Source organism: Rhinopithecus roxellana, chromosome 10 (genome assembly GCF_007565055.1).
Source record: "Rhinopithecus roxellana isolate Shanxi Qingling chromosome 10, ASM756505v1, whole genome shotgun sequence".
NCBI lineage: Eukaryota > Metazoa > Chordata > Mammalia > Primates > Cercopithecidae > Rhinopithecus > Rhinopithecus roxellana.
This window is the reverse complement of record NC_044558.1, coordinates 120,270,434-120,284,245: the sequence shown is the minus strand read 5'-3', so window position 1 is coordinate 120,284,245 and position 13,812 is coordinate 120,270,434. Positions and strand designations below refer to the sequence as shown.

Sequence of the window (13,812 nt, the reverse complement as noted above, 5' to 3'; positions counted from 1 at the left end):
GTATTTAAATAAGCTTACATTTGGCCTGTACTATCCTTGAGTTGATCTGTAGTTGAACTCATTTCAGACAGAGTTTATGATGAATGCCTTTCATGTTTTGAAACGGGGTCTCACCTTGTTGCCAGGCTAGCCTTGAATTCCTTGGCTCAAATGATCCTCCTCCCTAAGCCTCCTCAGTAAGGTGCTAACACCATGTCTGTATGCTGTGAATGATTTTTTCCAATTATTAATTTCTATTTATTTGACTCATGGATTTCCATAGAGTTAGGGAGTAAATTTTTTTAGGAACTTAAAGGATGCTGCATTTTGTTTTTACTTTGAGTTAGATGTGAGTTTGCTTTAATTATTCCATCTGCAAAGTATTTGCCATTTTATCACAAAGATTTCTGAATTCATTGTACAAGCTTGAAAGTGTCCATGTTATTTATACTTCTGCTAGAAATCTAGCAATTCTGCTAGAATCAATAGGTTTTGAAGGGTTTTGTGATTTATTTCACTCTGCTATCGGCTAGCTTTGTCTATGATGCTGTCTTAGAGGCTTAGGTCACAGAACCCCTTTAGAGGTGAAGAAAGTAAACCTCTGGTTTATCATCCAGGTTGTTCTCAACTCTCAGTGTTCGAATGAGTAAATGTATGTAGCCTTTTATTAAAGTTTTTATATGTGTATGCACTAAATAAACAGTGACAGGAAAATTTGCTCTGAGTTTTATCCTGTTTCATTCTTATTTTAAGAGAGTTTATTAATGATGTGAGTATTATTGAGAATATATATTCATAGAGACTTTCTACATTCTTTTCGTTGTCTTACCAGCTTATGAATGCTTACTGTTAAATGTGACTTGTCATCTTAGTAACATTGAATATAGTACATTTTTCTCCTTAATAAACACTAGGATTACAGTCAGACAATGAAATTCTCAAAGCAGCTATTGAACACCACAAAGTGCTCTTAGTAGAAAAGGATCGTGAATTAATACGTAAAGTACAAGCTGCCAAAGAAGAAGGTTATCAAAAACTTGTGGTATTACAAGATGAAAAGTAAGTACTTAATTACCTTAGTTTGACTTAAATATCCTTGCAAATGAAAACATTTTGCTGTCATATCATCTTTATTATAGTTCTTGTAACATAATTATGATCTCTTGTTTTAGGTTAGAACTCGAGAACAGATTAGCAGATTTGGAGAAAATGAAAGTAGAACATGATGTCTGGAGGCAATCTGAAAAGGATCAGTATGAGGAGAAATTGCGGGCTTCACAGATGGCAGAAGAGATCACCAGGAAGGAGCTTCAGAGTGTTAGGTGATATATACATATATATTTAAAGTTTTTCATGTTGAAATAATGTCAGAGTTAACAAAATGATGTACAAGTAGTACAAAGAATTCCCATGTGCCCTTCACCCTGATCTCCCAAATATGGATACCTTATGTAACCGTATTATAATAACCAAGATTAAGAAATTGAATATAATCAGGAAATCAGACATTACTATTATAAAATCTATTAACTGTACTGAAATTTTACCAGTTGTCCCACTGATGTCTTTTTTCTGGTCTAAAACCCAATCCAGGATCACACATTGCATTTAGTTACTTTTAATATGGAACATATGAACACTTTGACAAATACTTGTCAGTATTTTGTATATCCTCTCTCAATTTGGTTTTGTATTGCATTTTTCATGGTTAAATTCAGGTTAGGCATTTTTAGGAAAACATCAAAGTCATGTGTCCTCAGTGCATCATAGTAGGAGGTTCATGATTTGGCCCCTTAACTGGTGATTTTAACTTTGATCCGTTGGTTAAGGTGCCATCTGCCATGTTTTTCCCCTATAAAATTACTATTTTTTTTCTTTTGTAATATATAATTATCTTGTGGTTGCCCATATGATATTTCAAATCTAGGTAAATATTCTCATATTTTGCCTTTATGTATTCTTCCATTAATTTTAGTATCCATTGATAATTATTATCTGAAACAGTTATAATTCTAGCGTTTGCCAAATGGTGATCTTTCCATTTCTGTGATCCTTCCACATTTATTAGTTGAAATTCTCCTGAAAGGAAGAGCTTTCCATTCTCCTCTAGATATATTTATATCACTATGGATTTATACATTCATATTTTTTCTATGGATTATAATATTTTGTTACAATATTTTTTGTTGCTCAACTTTTCTCAGATTTGACTATTGGAAGATCTTTCAAGTTGAATCCCGTGTCCTTTTGACATAATCCCATGATTTATTGTGACTTTTTTCTGTCATTACAGGATGTTCTATGATTCTCTTTCACTTTCCCTGCCCCAGCCCTGGAATTAAGCATTTCTCTGAGGTGCTTTGATTCCTTTTTAATTGGAGAATGGCATTTAGAAACCAAAATCTTGGCTCTAGGTATGCTTGTTGGTAACTAGAGAGTCATTGCTTCTAGGTCCTTTCAGTGAACTGAAAAGTACACATTTATGTCTATTTCTTTATTTTTTTCTCTATATTAATAATCTTGAGTTTACATTGATATTTCCGGCTCTGTTCCAGCACCATGGAGTTCATTCTGGCCTTCCTCTTTTCATCCTTGCAATTCTTTTGACAGTGAGAAAACTGATACTCATTATTCATACTGTATTTACTTATTTCCTCAGTCCTAGAATATAAAGTTGTTTTAGAATTGGTAACTCATCACTCAATGAAAAACAGACCCATTAACTTACATGTAATATTTGTGTATAGTTGTTTTTATCTTTAACCTTAGAGTATATAATCAAAATATTGTTTTCCAAAGTTACTTAGGATTTTTCTCCCTGAATTCTCCTTTAATGTGGTTTGTTATTCACTTATAAAGCAGGTTTATTCTTTCTGTTCTATTCTATTTTGAGTCCATACCTCATCCTTGTTTATTTATTTATTTATGTGTTGGGCTTTTGAAATATCTACATGGTTCTGAAAGACAGAACTGTAATATACCAAAAACAACCAAACAAACAAAAAACAAAAAAAACTCAAAAAGGTGCCACTTCCCACATCTACTCTGCCCTGTTCCCATTTCCCTCATCTGTTCTCCTCTATCCTGCCCCATGTGAGATTAATCTCGTTAGTTTCTGGTTTAGACTTCCTACATTTTTTGTTGTTGTTGTTGTTCCTCACAAATATCAGATGTCATTGTGTTTTTCCTTCTTTCTTATCAGTGTACCCTGGAAACTGCTTCAGATTAGTTCATAGAGATTAACCTCATTCTTTCTTATGGCTGCATAGCACTCTACTGTGTGTTTCTATCAGTGTTTAGTGAAACAATCTCTTATGTTTATGTAGTTTCCAATATTTTGTCTTTTTTTTTTTCTGAAACAGAGTCTTGCTCTGTTGCCCAGGCTGGAGGGCAGTGGGGCGATCTTGGCTCACTGCAGCCTCTACCTCTGCCTCTGGGATTCAAGTGATTCTCCTGCCTCCTGAGCAGCTGAGATTGCAGGCATATGCCACCACAACTGGTAAAATTTTGTATTTTTAGTAGAGGTGAGATTTCACCATGCTGGCCAGGCTGCTCTCAAACTCCTGGCTTCAGGTGATCTGCCCACCTCGGGCCTCCCAGTGTACCAGGATTATAAGTGTTGAGCCACTGCACCTGGCCTCCAGTATTTTGTGATTGCAACTGATGATGCAATTAATAATGTTGTACATGTAAACATTTTCATTTTCTGGAGGTGTATCTTCAGGGTGAATTTCTGAAGTAAATTGGTGGGTCAAAAGGTAAATCATATGCAGTTTTGTTGGTTATTGCCAAATTTCCATCCAAGAGAATTATATCACTTTGCATCTTAGTGTAGTTTAATTTGCATTTCTCACATTATAAATGAGATTGAACAATGTTTCATTTGTTTAAGGGCCATTTTTACATCATTTTTATGAATTGTTTGTTCCTGTCTTTCCCTATTGTACTTGGTTTTTTTGGCCTTTTTTACCTTGCTTAAAAATTTTTTTTTAAATTACCTTGCTTTTTAGGAGTTCTTTATATATTAGGATTATGCTGCAGATATTTTCTGTCAGTGTGTGTCAGCAGTCTTTTAAGTTTGCTTCTGTTATTTTTTTGCCATGCAAAAATTTTTATTATGTAATCAAATTTAATCTGTTGTTGCTCTGGGTATTAAGTCAGAGTTAGTAGTCTCTCCCTGAACTGAGGTTAAAGAGGAATTCACTTCCTTTTGCTTGTATGGTTTCATTTTTTACATTTAGTTCTGTGATCTATTTGAAGTGTATTTTTTGGTATGCTGTGAGGTATGGATTTAATTAGTTTTTTCTAAGTGGCTAATTGATTGTCTCACACTTTTATTAAAAACCTGTCTTTGCCCCAGTGATTCATAATGATGCTTTTATTGTATTTTAAATTTCCATATATACTTGGGTATATTTCTGGACTTTCTATTCTGTTTCACTCATCTGGTTGTCTGTTCATGTGCCATTTTACAATTTAAAAAAAAAAATTTTGTTTCAATTTTTATTTAGAGACAGAGTCTTTCTTTGTTGCCCAGGCTGGAGTGCATGATCATGGCTCACTGTAACATTGAACTCCTGAGCTCAAGCGATCCTCCCTCCTCAGCCTCCCAAGTAGTTGGAACTTTAGGCACCTGCACCATTATTATGATACTTTAATTATAGAGGCTTTATAGTATGCTTTAATATCTGGTGGTGGTACTCGGTCCTTAGAGTTTTTCTCTCAGTATTTTCCTAGCTAGTATTATATGTTTGTTTTTTCATATCAACTTGAATATTAATGTCTAGCTCCATAAAAAAGTTTGTTTGCAGTTTTATTGGGATTTCATTAATTTTTTTCCAATATTTGAAAATTGATAAAATACATATAAAAATAAAATCTCGCATCTTAACTAATTTTTTGTTTTGTTGTTTGTTTTTTGTTTTTTTTTTATCTTAACTAATTTTAAGTGTACAATTCAGTGGTATTGAATACATTCATATTGTGGAACCATCATTACCATCCATCTCCAGAGTTCTTTTCACCTTGTAAAACAAACTGTACCCATTAAACAGTAACTCCCCATTACCCCATTCTCCCAACTCTGGGTATCACCAGTTCACTTTCTGTCTTTTAGGATTTTTGACTACGCTACATACTTTTGTAAGTGGAATCAAGCAGTATTTGTCTTTTTTTTGTTTTTTTGGTTTTTTTTTACTGGGTTATTTTACTCAGCATGATGTCTTTTTTTTTTTGGACTGGGTTATTTTACTTAGCATAATGTCATTATTATTATTGTTATTATTTTGAGACAGAGTCTCACTCTGTTGCCCAGGTTGGAGTGCATTGGCGTGATCTCAGTTTACTGCAACCTCCGTCTCCCAGGTTCAAGCCATTCTCCTGCCCTAGTCTCCCAAGTAGCTGGGATTAAAGGCGCCTGCTACCAATCCTGGCTAATTTTTGTATTTTTAGTAGAGATGTGGTTTCACCATATTGGCCAGGCTGGTCTCAAACTCCTGACCTCAGGTGATCCGCCCACCTCAGCCTTCCAAAGTGCTGAGATTACAGGTGTGAGCCACCATGCCTGACCTAATGTTCATTATTTTCTAAGGCTTAATGATATTTCATTCTGCGTATATACTGTATTTATTGATTTGTTTACAGACACCTGGATTGCTTCCACATTTTAGCTATTAATGATGCTGTTATGAACATGTGTGTACAAACATCTCCTTACAACCTTGGTTTCAGTTATTTTGGGTGTATATCCAGAAGAGGAATTACTGGATTATATTGTAATTCTGTTTGTAATTTTTTGAGGAACTACCATTTTCTTTTCTTCAGTGGCTGCACCATTTTAAATTCCCACCAAAAATGCACAAGGCTTCTAATTTCTCCATATCTTCACCAGCACTTATTTCATTTTTTTTTTTTTTTTTTTTTTTTTTGAGACAGAGTCTCGCTCTGTCGCCCGGGCTGGAGTGCAGTGGCCGGATCTCAGCTCACTGCAAGCTCCGCCTCCTGGGTTCACGCCATTCTCCTGCCTCAGCCTCCCGAGTAGCTGGGACTACAGGCGCCCGCCACCTCGCCCGGCTAGTTTTTTGTAATTTTTTTTTTAGTAGAGACGGGGTTTCACCGGGTTAGCCAGGATGGTCTCGATCTCCTGACCTCGTGATCCACCCGTCTCGGCCTCCCAAAGTGCTGGGATTACAGGCTTGAGCCACCACGCCCAGCCTATTTCATGTTTTTTAAAAACTTAATTGACACACAGTTGTACATGTTTACAGGGTACAGTGTGATATTTTGATTCATGTATGCAGTGCGTAATGATCAAATCAGGGTAATCACCTCAAACATTTAATGCGTTCTTTCATTTGGGAACATTCAGAATCGTCTCTTCTAGCTCAAATATACAAGAAATTAGTGCTAATTATAGTCAGCCTGTAGTGCTGTAGAACACCAGAAATTATTCTTCCTATCCAATAGTAATTTTGTATTTGTTAACCAACCTGTATCTTCCCTCCTCACTACTCTTCCAGCCTCTAGTAACCACTATTCTACTCTCTAGTTCTATGAAACAAACTTTTTTAGTTTCCACATGTGAGAACATGCAGTATATATCTTTGTGTGCCTGACTTATTTAATTAACATATTGTCCTCTGTATTGTCCATGTTGCCATGAACGACAGGATTTCATACTTTTTAATGGCTGAATAGTATTCCATTGTTTATATGTGCCACATTTTCTTTATCCATCCGTCTGTTGATGGGCACTTAGGTTGATTCCATATCTTGGTTATTGTGAATAGTTCTACCGTAAACATAGGAGTGCAGATATCACTTTGACATACTAATTTCCTTTGCTTTGGGCATATACCCAGTTGTGGAATTGCTGGGTCCTGTGGTAGTTCTGTTTCAGTTTTTTTTGAGACAGGGTCTCACTTTGTCAACCAGGCTGGAGTACAGTGGTATGGTCGTGGCTCACTGTAACCTCTGCCTCTGAGGTTCAAGTGATTCTCTTGCCTCAGCCTCTTGAGCAGCCGGGATTACAAGTGTGTGCCACCATACCCAGCTAATTGATTGATTGATTGATTGTATTTTTTGTAGAGACGGGGTTTCACTGTGTTGGCCAGGCTGGTCTCCAACTCTTGACCCCTCGTGATCCGCCTGCCTTGGCCTCCCAAAGTGCTGAGATTACACGTGTGAGCCACTGCACTTGGCCTGTTGTTAGTTTTTTGTAGAGCCTCCGTACTGTTTTTCTTAATGGCTATACTAATTTACATCTGCACTAACAGTGTATTAGAGTCCCTTTTCTCCTCATTCTTGAAAACATTTGTTTTGTCTTTTTGACGGTAGGCATTCTAGCTGGTGAGATGAAATCTCATTGTAGTTTGATTTGCATTTCCCTGATGAATAGTTAGGTTGAACAATTTTTCGTAAATGTTTTTCATAAATTCATAAATCCATTCAGATCATTTGCCCATTTTTAAATGGAATTATTTGGGGCTTTTTGCCATTGAGTTGTTTGAGTTTCTTTTTTATTCTAAATGTTAATCCCTTGTCAGATAAATGGTTTGCAGGTGGGCCAGGTGTGATGGCTCACACCTGTAATCCCAGCACTTTAGGGAGCCAAGGCAGGCAGATCACCTGAGGTCAGGAGTACAAGACCAACCTGACCAACATGGTGAAACCACGTCTCTACTAAAAATACAAAATTAGCTGGGCCTGGTGGTGTGCGCCTGTAATCCCAGCTACACGGGAGGCTGAGGCAAGAGGATTGCTTGAACCTGGGAGGCAGAGGTTGTGGTGAGCCGAGACCATGCCATTGCACCCCAGCCTGGGCAAAAAGGGTGAAACTCTGTCTCAAAAAAAAAAAAAAAAAAAGAAAAGGTTAGTTTGCAGGTATTAATATTTTCTCCCATTGTATAGGTTGTCTCTTTACTCTGTTAATTGTTTCCTTTGTTGTGCAGAAACTTTGGTTTGATACAATCTCATTTATCTATGTTTGCTTTTGTTGCCTGCATTTTCTGTTGTTATGGTTGTTTTATTTATTTTGTTTTTGTAGTTATATAAAGGATGGGGTTTTGCTGTGTTGCCCAGGCTGGATTGCAGTGGGTATTCACCGGTGCAATGCTACTCTTCTTCAGCATAGAGTTTTGACCCACTCTGTTTCTGACCTGGGTCAGGTCAGCCTTCCTTAGGCATTCTGGTCGGTGCTATAGCACACTATAGCACCTACAGCACAAAATTTCTGGACTCAGGTGATCCTCTTGCCTCAGCTTCCCAAGTAGCTGGGACTATAGGCATGTGCCACCATGCCCCACTTGTTGCCTGTGTTATTGAGGTCTTACCCGTAAAATCTTCACCCAGGGCAATGTCCTGAAGTCTTTTCCTTGTGTTTTCCTGTAGTAGTTTCATAGTTTGGGACCTCATACTTAAGTCTTTGATTCTTATATATGATGAGAGATGGACCTAGTTTTATTCTTCTGCATTTGGATATGCAGTTTTCCCAGAATCATTTATTGAAGAGGCTGTCCTTTCCCCAATGTATTTTCTTGATGCTTTTGTTGAAAATCAGTTATCTGTAAATATGTGGAATTATTTTTGACTGCTCTATTCTGTTTCATTGGTGGGTGTATCTGTTTTTATGCCAGTACTATGGTGTTTTTGTTACTATAGCTTTGTAGCATATTTTGAAGTCAGATAGTGTGATAGATATCTCCAGCTTTGTTCTTTTTACATAGGATTGCTTTGACTCTTTGGAATCTTGTGACTCCATGCAAATTTTAAGATTTTTTTTTTTAAATTTCTGTGAAGAAATTCATTGGTAATATGGTAGAAATTGTGTTGACTGTAGATCACTTTTGGTAGTATGGTCATGTTAACAGTATTAATCTCCCAATCTGTGAACATGAGATTTCTTTTCATTTTTTGGTGTCTTCAGTTTCTTTAATCAGTATTTTATAGTTTTCCTTCTAGAGATCTTTTACCTCCTTGGTAAAATTTATTCGTAGGTATTTTAATTTTTATAATAAAGAAGATTTCTTTCTTTTCCAGTTAGTTTGTTAAGTATGTAGAAATGCTACTGATTTTTGTATGTTGAGTTTTTTTATCCTGAAATGTTAATGAATTACAAGTTCTAAGAGCTTTTTGGTAGAATCTTTAGGTTTTTCTGTATATAAGATAATGTCACCTCAAGTGGACAGTTTTGACTTCCTTCTTTTTTATTTGGAAGCCATTTATTTCTCTCTCATGTCTAATTGTTTTGGCTGAGATTTCCAGTGCTGTGTTGAATAAGATTGACGAGGGTGGACATCCTTGTATTGTTCCGGTTCTTAGAGGAAAAGCTTTCAACTTTTTTTGTTCAGTATGTTGTTAGTTGTGGTTTTGTCATATATGGTATTCATTGTATTGAGGTATGTTTCTTTTATACCTAATTTTTTTTAGTTTTTGTCATGCAGGAAAGCTGAATTTTTATCAGATGCTTTTTCTGCATGTATTGAAATTATCCTTTTTTTCTTCATTCAGTTGATATGATGTATCGCATTTATTGATTTGCATATGTTGAACCATCCTTGCATACCTGTGATAAATCCAACTTGATCATGGTGAATAATCTTTTTAATGTGTTGCTGGATTTGGTTTGCTAGTGTTTTATTGAGGGTTTTTGCATCTGTATTTATTAGGGATACTGGCCATAGTGCTCTTTTTTTGGTTGTGTTCTTGTCTGGTTTTGGTGTCAGGGTAATGCTGGCCGTGTAGAATGAGTTTGGAAGATTTCTCTCCCTTTCAATTTTCGGGAGTAGTTTGAGAAGAATTAGTATTAGTTCTTTTTTAAAAGTTTGCTAGAATTCAGCAGTGAAGCCATCTAGTCCTGGACTTTTTTTCTTGGGAGACTTTTTATTGATGATGCAGTCTTGTTACTCATTATTGATCTGTTCAGGTTTTGTATTTCCTCTGGTTCAATCTCAACAGGTTTTGTGTGTTTAGCAATTTATCCATTTTCTCTAGGTTTTCCAATTTGTTGTCCTACAGTTGCTCTTAATAGTCTCTAATGATCTTTAGTATTTCTGTGGCATCAGCTGTAATTTCTGCTTTTTCATTTTTAATTTTATTTATTTGAGTCTTCTCACTTTTAGTTAGTCTAGCTAATGTTTTGTCAGTTTTGTTTTTTCAAAAAACCAACATTTTGTTGATATTTTATAGTTTTTTAGTCTCCTTTTTTGTTAATTTCTGTACTGATTTTTATGTTTTATTTCTCTCTACTAACTTTGGATTTTGTTCTTGTTTTTCTAGTTCCTGGGGGAACATGATTATGTTGTTAATTTGAAGTTTTTGTACTTTTTTGATGTAGGCATTTATTGGTATAAACTTTTACTCTTAAGTCTGCTTTTGCGGTATTCATTACATAGGTTTTGGTATGTTGTATTTTTGTTTTTAAGAAATTTTTCTGTTTACTTGTTTTTTGTTGTTGTTGTTGTTTGTTTTTTTGAACAGAGTCTCACTCTAGCCAGGCTGGAGTGCAGTGGCACGATCTCAGCTCACTGCAGCCTCTGCCTCCCAGATTCAAGCAATTCTCCTGCCTCAGCCTCCTGAGTAGATAGGACTACAGGCGTGTGCCACCACACCCATCTAATTTTTGTATTTTTAGTAGAGACAGGGCTTCACTATGTTGGCCAGGATGGTTTCGATCTCTTGACCTTGTGATCCTCCCGCCTCAGCCTCCCAAAGTGTTGGGATTACAGGTGTGAGCCACCACACCCGGCCTTCAGTTTATTTTTTAATTTCCTCCTTGACTCATTGGTCATTCAGGAGCGTGTTATTTAATTTTCATGTATTTGTACATCTTTCAGAGTTCTTCTTGTTCCTGATTTCTAGTTTTATGTTGCTGTTGTCAGAAAATATACTTGATATGATATTGATTTTTAAAAATTTATTGAGACTTGTTTTGTGGCCTAACATATGGTCTGTCCTGTGGAATACTCCATGTTCTGTTAAGAAGAGTGAATATTCTGGCCAGGCATAGTGGCTCATATCTGTAATCCCAGCACTTTGGGAGACCAAGGTAGGCAGGTCACTTGAGGTCAGGAGTTGGAGAGCAGCCTGGCCAAAATGGTGAAACCTTGTCTCTACTAAAAATACAGAAAAAAATTAATTGGGCTTGGTGGTGTGTGACAGTAATCCCAGCTACTTGAGAGGCTGAGGCACAGGAACCCAGGAAGTAGAGGTTACAGTGAGCCGAGATTGTGCCACTGCCCTCCAGCCTGGGTACCAGAGCAAGACTCTATCTCAAAAAAAAAAAAAAAAAGAAGAAGAAGAAGAAGAATGAGTATTCTGCATTCTGCAGCTACTGGATGAAGTGTTTTACAAGTGTCTGTGAAGTCCATTTGGTCTATGGTGTAGTTTAAATCCTATTTTTCTTTCTAGGTGATCTGTCTTATGCTGAGAGTGGGGTATTGAAGTCCTCTACTATTAATGCATTGGTGTCTGTCTTTCCCCTTAGATAATAATTATATTTGCTTTAATATATCTTGGTTCTCTGGTGTTTGATGCATACATATTTACTATTGTTAATCCTCTTGCTGAATTTTTTTTTCCGTTATATAATGAACTTCCTTGTCTCTTTACAGCTTAAAAACTTTTTTTTATAGTTTCTTTTTACAGTGTGATAAACTTTTTACAGTTTTTGACTTAAAGTTTATTTTATCTGATATAAGTAAGTTACTTCTGTTCATTTTTGGTTTCTCTTTGCATGGAGTTTTTTTTTTTTTTTCACTTCGTTTTCAGAGTATGTATGTCTTTATGGGTGAAGTGAGTTTCCTTTAGGCAGCATGTATTTGGGCTTTGAGTTGTTATGCCTTTACCCAGTCTGTGTGTCTTAATTGGGGGATGTAATCTGTTTACATTCAAAGTTATTCTTGATAGGCAAGGACTTAGTCCTGTCATTTTGTTAATTGTTTTCTGGTTGTACTGTAGATCTTCTGTTTGTTTCTTGCTCTCTTAATTGTTTATATTTGTGATTTGGTGGATTTCTGTAGTGACAAATTTTTTTTCTTTTTTTTTTTTTGAGACGGAGTCTTGCTCTGTCGCCCAGGCTGGAGTGCAGTGGCCGGATCTCAGCTCACTGCAAGCTCCGCCTCCCGGGTTCACGCTATTCTCCTGCCTCAGCCTCTGGAGTAGCTGGGACTACAGGCGCCCGCCACCTCGCCCGGCTAGTTTTTTTGTATTTTTTAGTAGAGACGGGGTTTCACCGTGTTAGCCAGGATGGTCTCGATCTCCTGACCTCGTGATCCGCCCGTCTCGGCCTCCCAAAGTGCTGGGATTACAGGCTTGAGCCACCGCGCCCGGCCGTGACAAAGTTTTATTTCTTTCTCATTTGTATATCTATCTGCTCTACTAGTGAGTTTTATTCTTGCATGTTTTCATAATGATAGTCATTGTCTTTTCATTTTCAGTTGTAGGACTCCCTTAAGAATTTCTTGTTGAGTAGGGGTAGTGGTGATGAATTCTCTCAGTTTTTGCTTGTCTGAGAGAGACTTTGTTTTTTCTTCATTTCTGAAGGATAGTTTTGCTGTGTATAGTATTTTTGAATGGAAGTTATTTTTCTTTCACTACTTTTGAGTATATCATTCTGTTCTCTTCTTGCCTATAAGGTTTCTCTTGAGAAATCTGTTTGTCTCATGGGGATTTTCTTATATGTGACTTGATGCTTTTTTCTTGTTGTTTATAGAATTCTTTGATTTGATTTTTGATGTTTGAGTATAGTGTGCCTTGCAGAGGACCTTTTTGGGTTGAATCAGTTTGGGGTCTTTGAGCTTTTTGGTTTTGGATATTCATCCCTCTCCTAAGACTTGGAAACTCTACAGTTAGATTTTGTTTACAACATTTTTGATACCATTTTCCATCTCTTATTCTTCTGGAATTTTATGATGTGAATATGTGTTCACTTAATGGTGTCGCATAAGTCTCATAGGCTTTCTTCATCCCTTTTATTCTTTATTATTATTTGTCTGACTGGATTATTTTAAAAGACCTGCCTTAATGTTCAAAAATTCTTTCTCCTGCTTGATCTAAACTGTTGCTGAAATTCTTGATTGTATTTTTAATTTTGTTCATGAAATTTTTCAGCTACAAGGATTCTGTTTGGTTCTTTTTTATTATATCTATCTAAAATTTCTCATTCATATCATGATTTTTTTCTGATTTTGTTGAATTTTGTATCTGTATTCTCTTGTATCTTTCCAAGTTTCCTTAACATTGTTATTTCAAATTTCTTTTCAGGCATTTTTAAAATTTCTTTTTCATTAGGGTCTATTACTGGAGAATTATTGGGTTCCATTTGAGGTGTCATGTTTTCTTTTTCTTTTTCATGTTTCTTTTTTTTTTTTTTTGAGACAGTCTCGTACTGTCACCCAGGCTGGAGTGCAGTGGTGCATTCTTGGCTCACTTCAACCTCTGCCTCCCGGGTTCAAGTGATTTTCCTGCTTCAGCCTCCCAAGTAGCTGGGATTACAGGTAACTGCCACCAAGCCCGGGTATTTTTTGTATTTTTAGTAGAGATGGGTTTCACTATGTTGGCCAAGCTGGTCTCAAACTCCTGACCTTGTGATCTGCCTGTCTTGACCTCCAAAGTGCTGGAATTACAGGCGTGAACCACCACGCCCAGCTTTTTTCATGTTTCTTGTGTCCCTAAGTTATTAGGTGCATCTGGTAGAACAGTTGCCTCTTTCTATTTTATGGAGTAGCTTTTGTAAGGAAGGACTTTTTTCTGTATATTTGTCATGCAGTATTGTTTGGGTAGGTGCTTTGGCTTTGTTTCTGGATTAGTGCAGTAATGTAGTTGCCATGTGATATC

The 13,812-nt window shown here is 36.4% G+C and overlaps 1 protein-coding gene across 9 annotated transcripts in view; it reads left to right on the top strand.

Moving 5' to 3' along the window:
- CEP83 (centrosomal protein 83) overlaps positions 1-13,812 on the top strand; it is a 192,538-nt gene that overhangs the window by 90,763 nt on the left and 87,963 nt on the right. For all 9 annotated transcript variants that reach the window (XM_030939510.1, XM_030939512.1, XM_010383920.2 and 6 more), the window contains 2 exons: positions 894-1,038; positions 1,152-1,301. In XM_030939510.1, the coding sequence (XP_030795370.1) occupies positions 894-1,038; positions 1,152-1,301 (295 nt within the window). The remainder of the gene's footprint in view (positions 1-893; positions 1,039-1,151; positions 1,302-13,812) is intronic.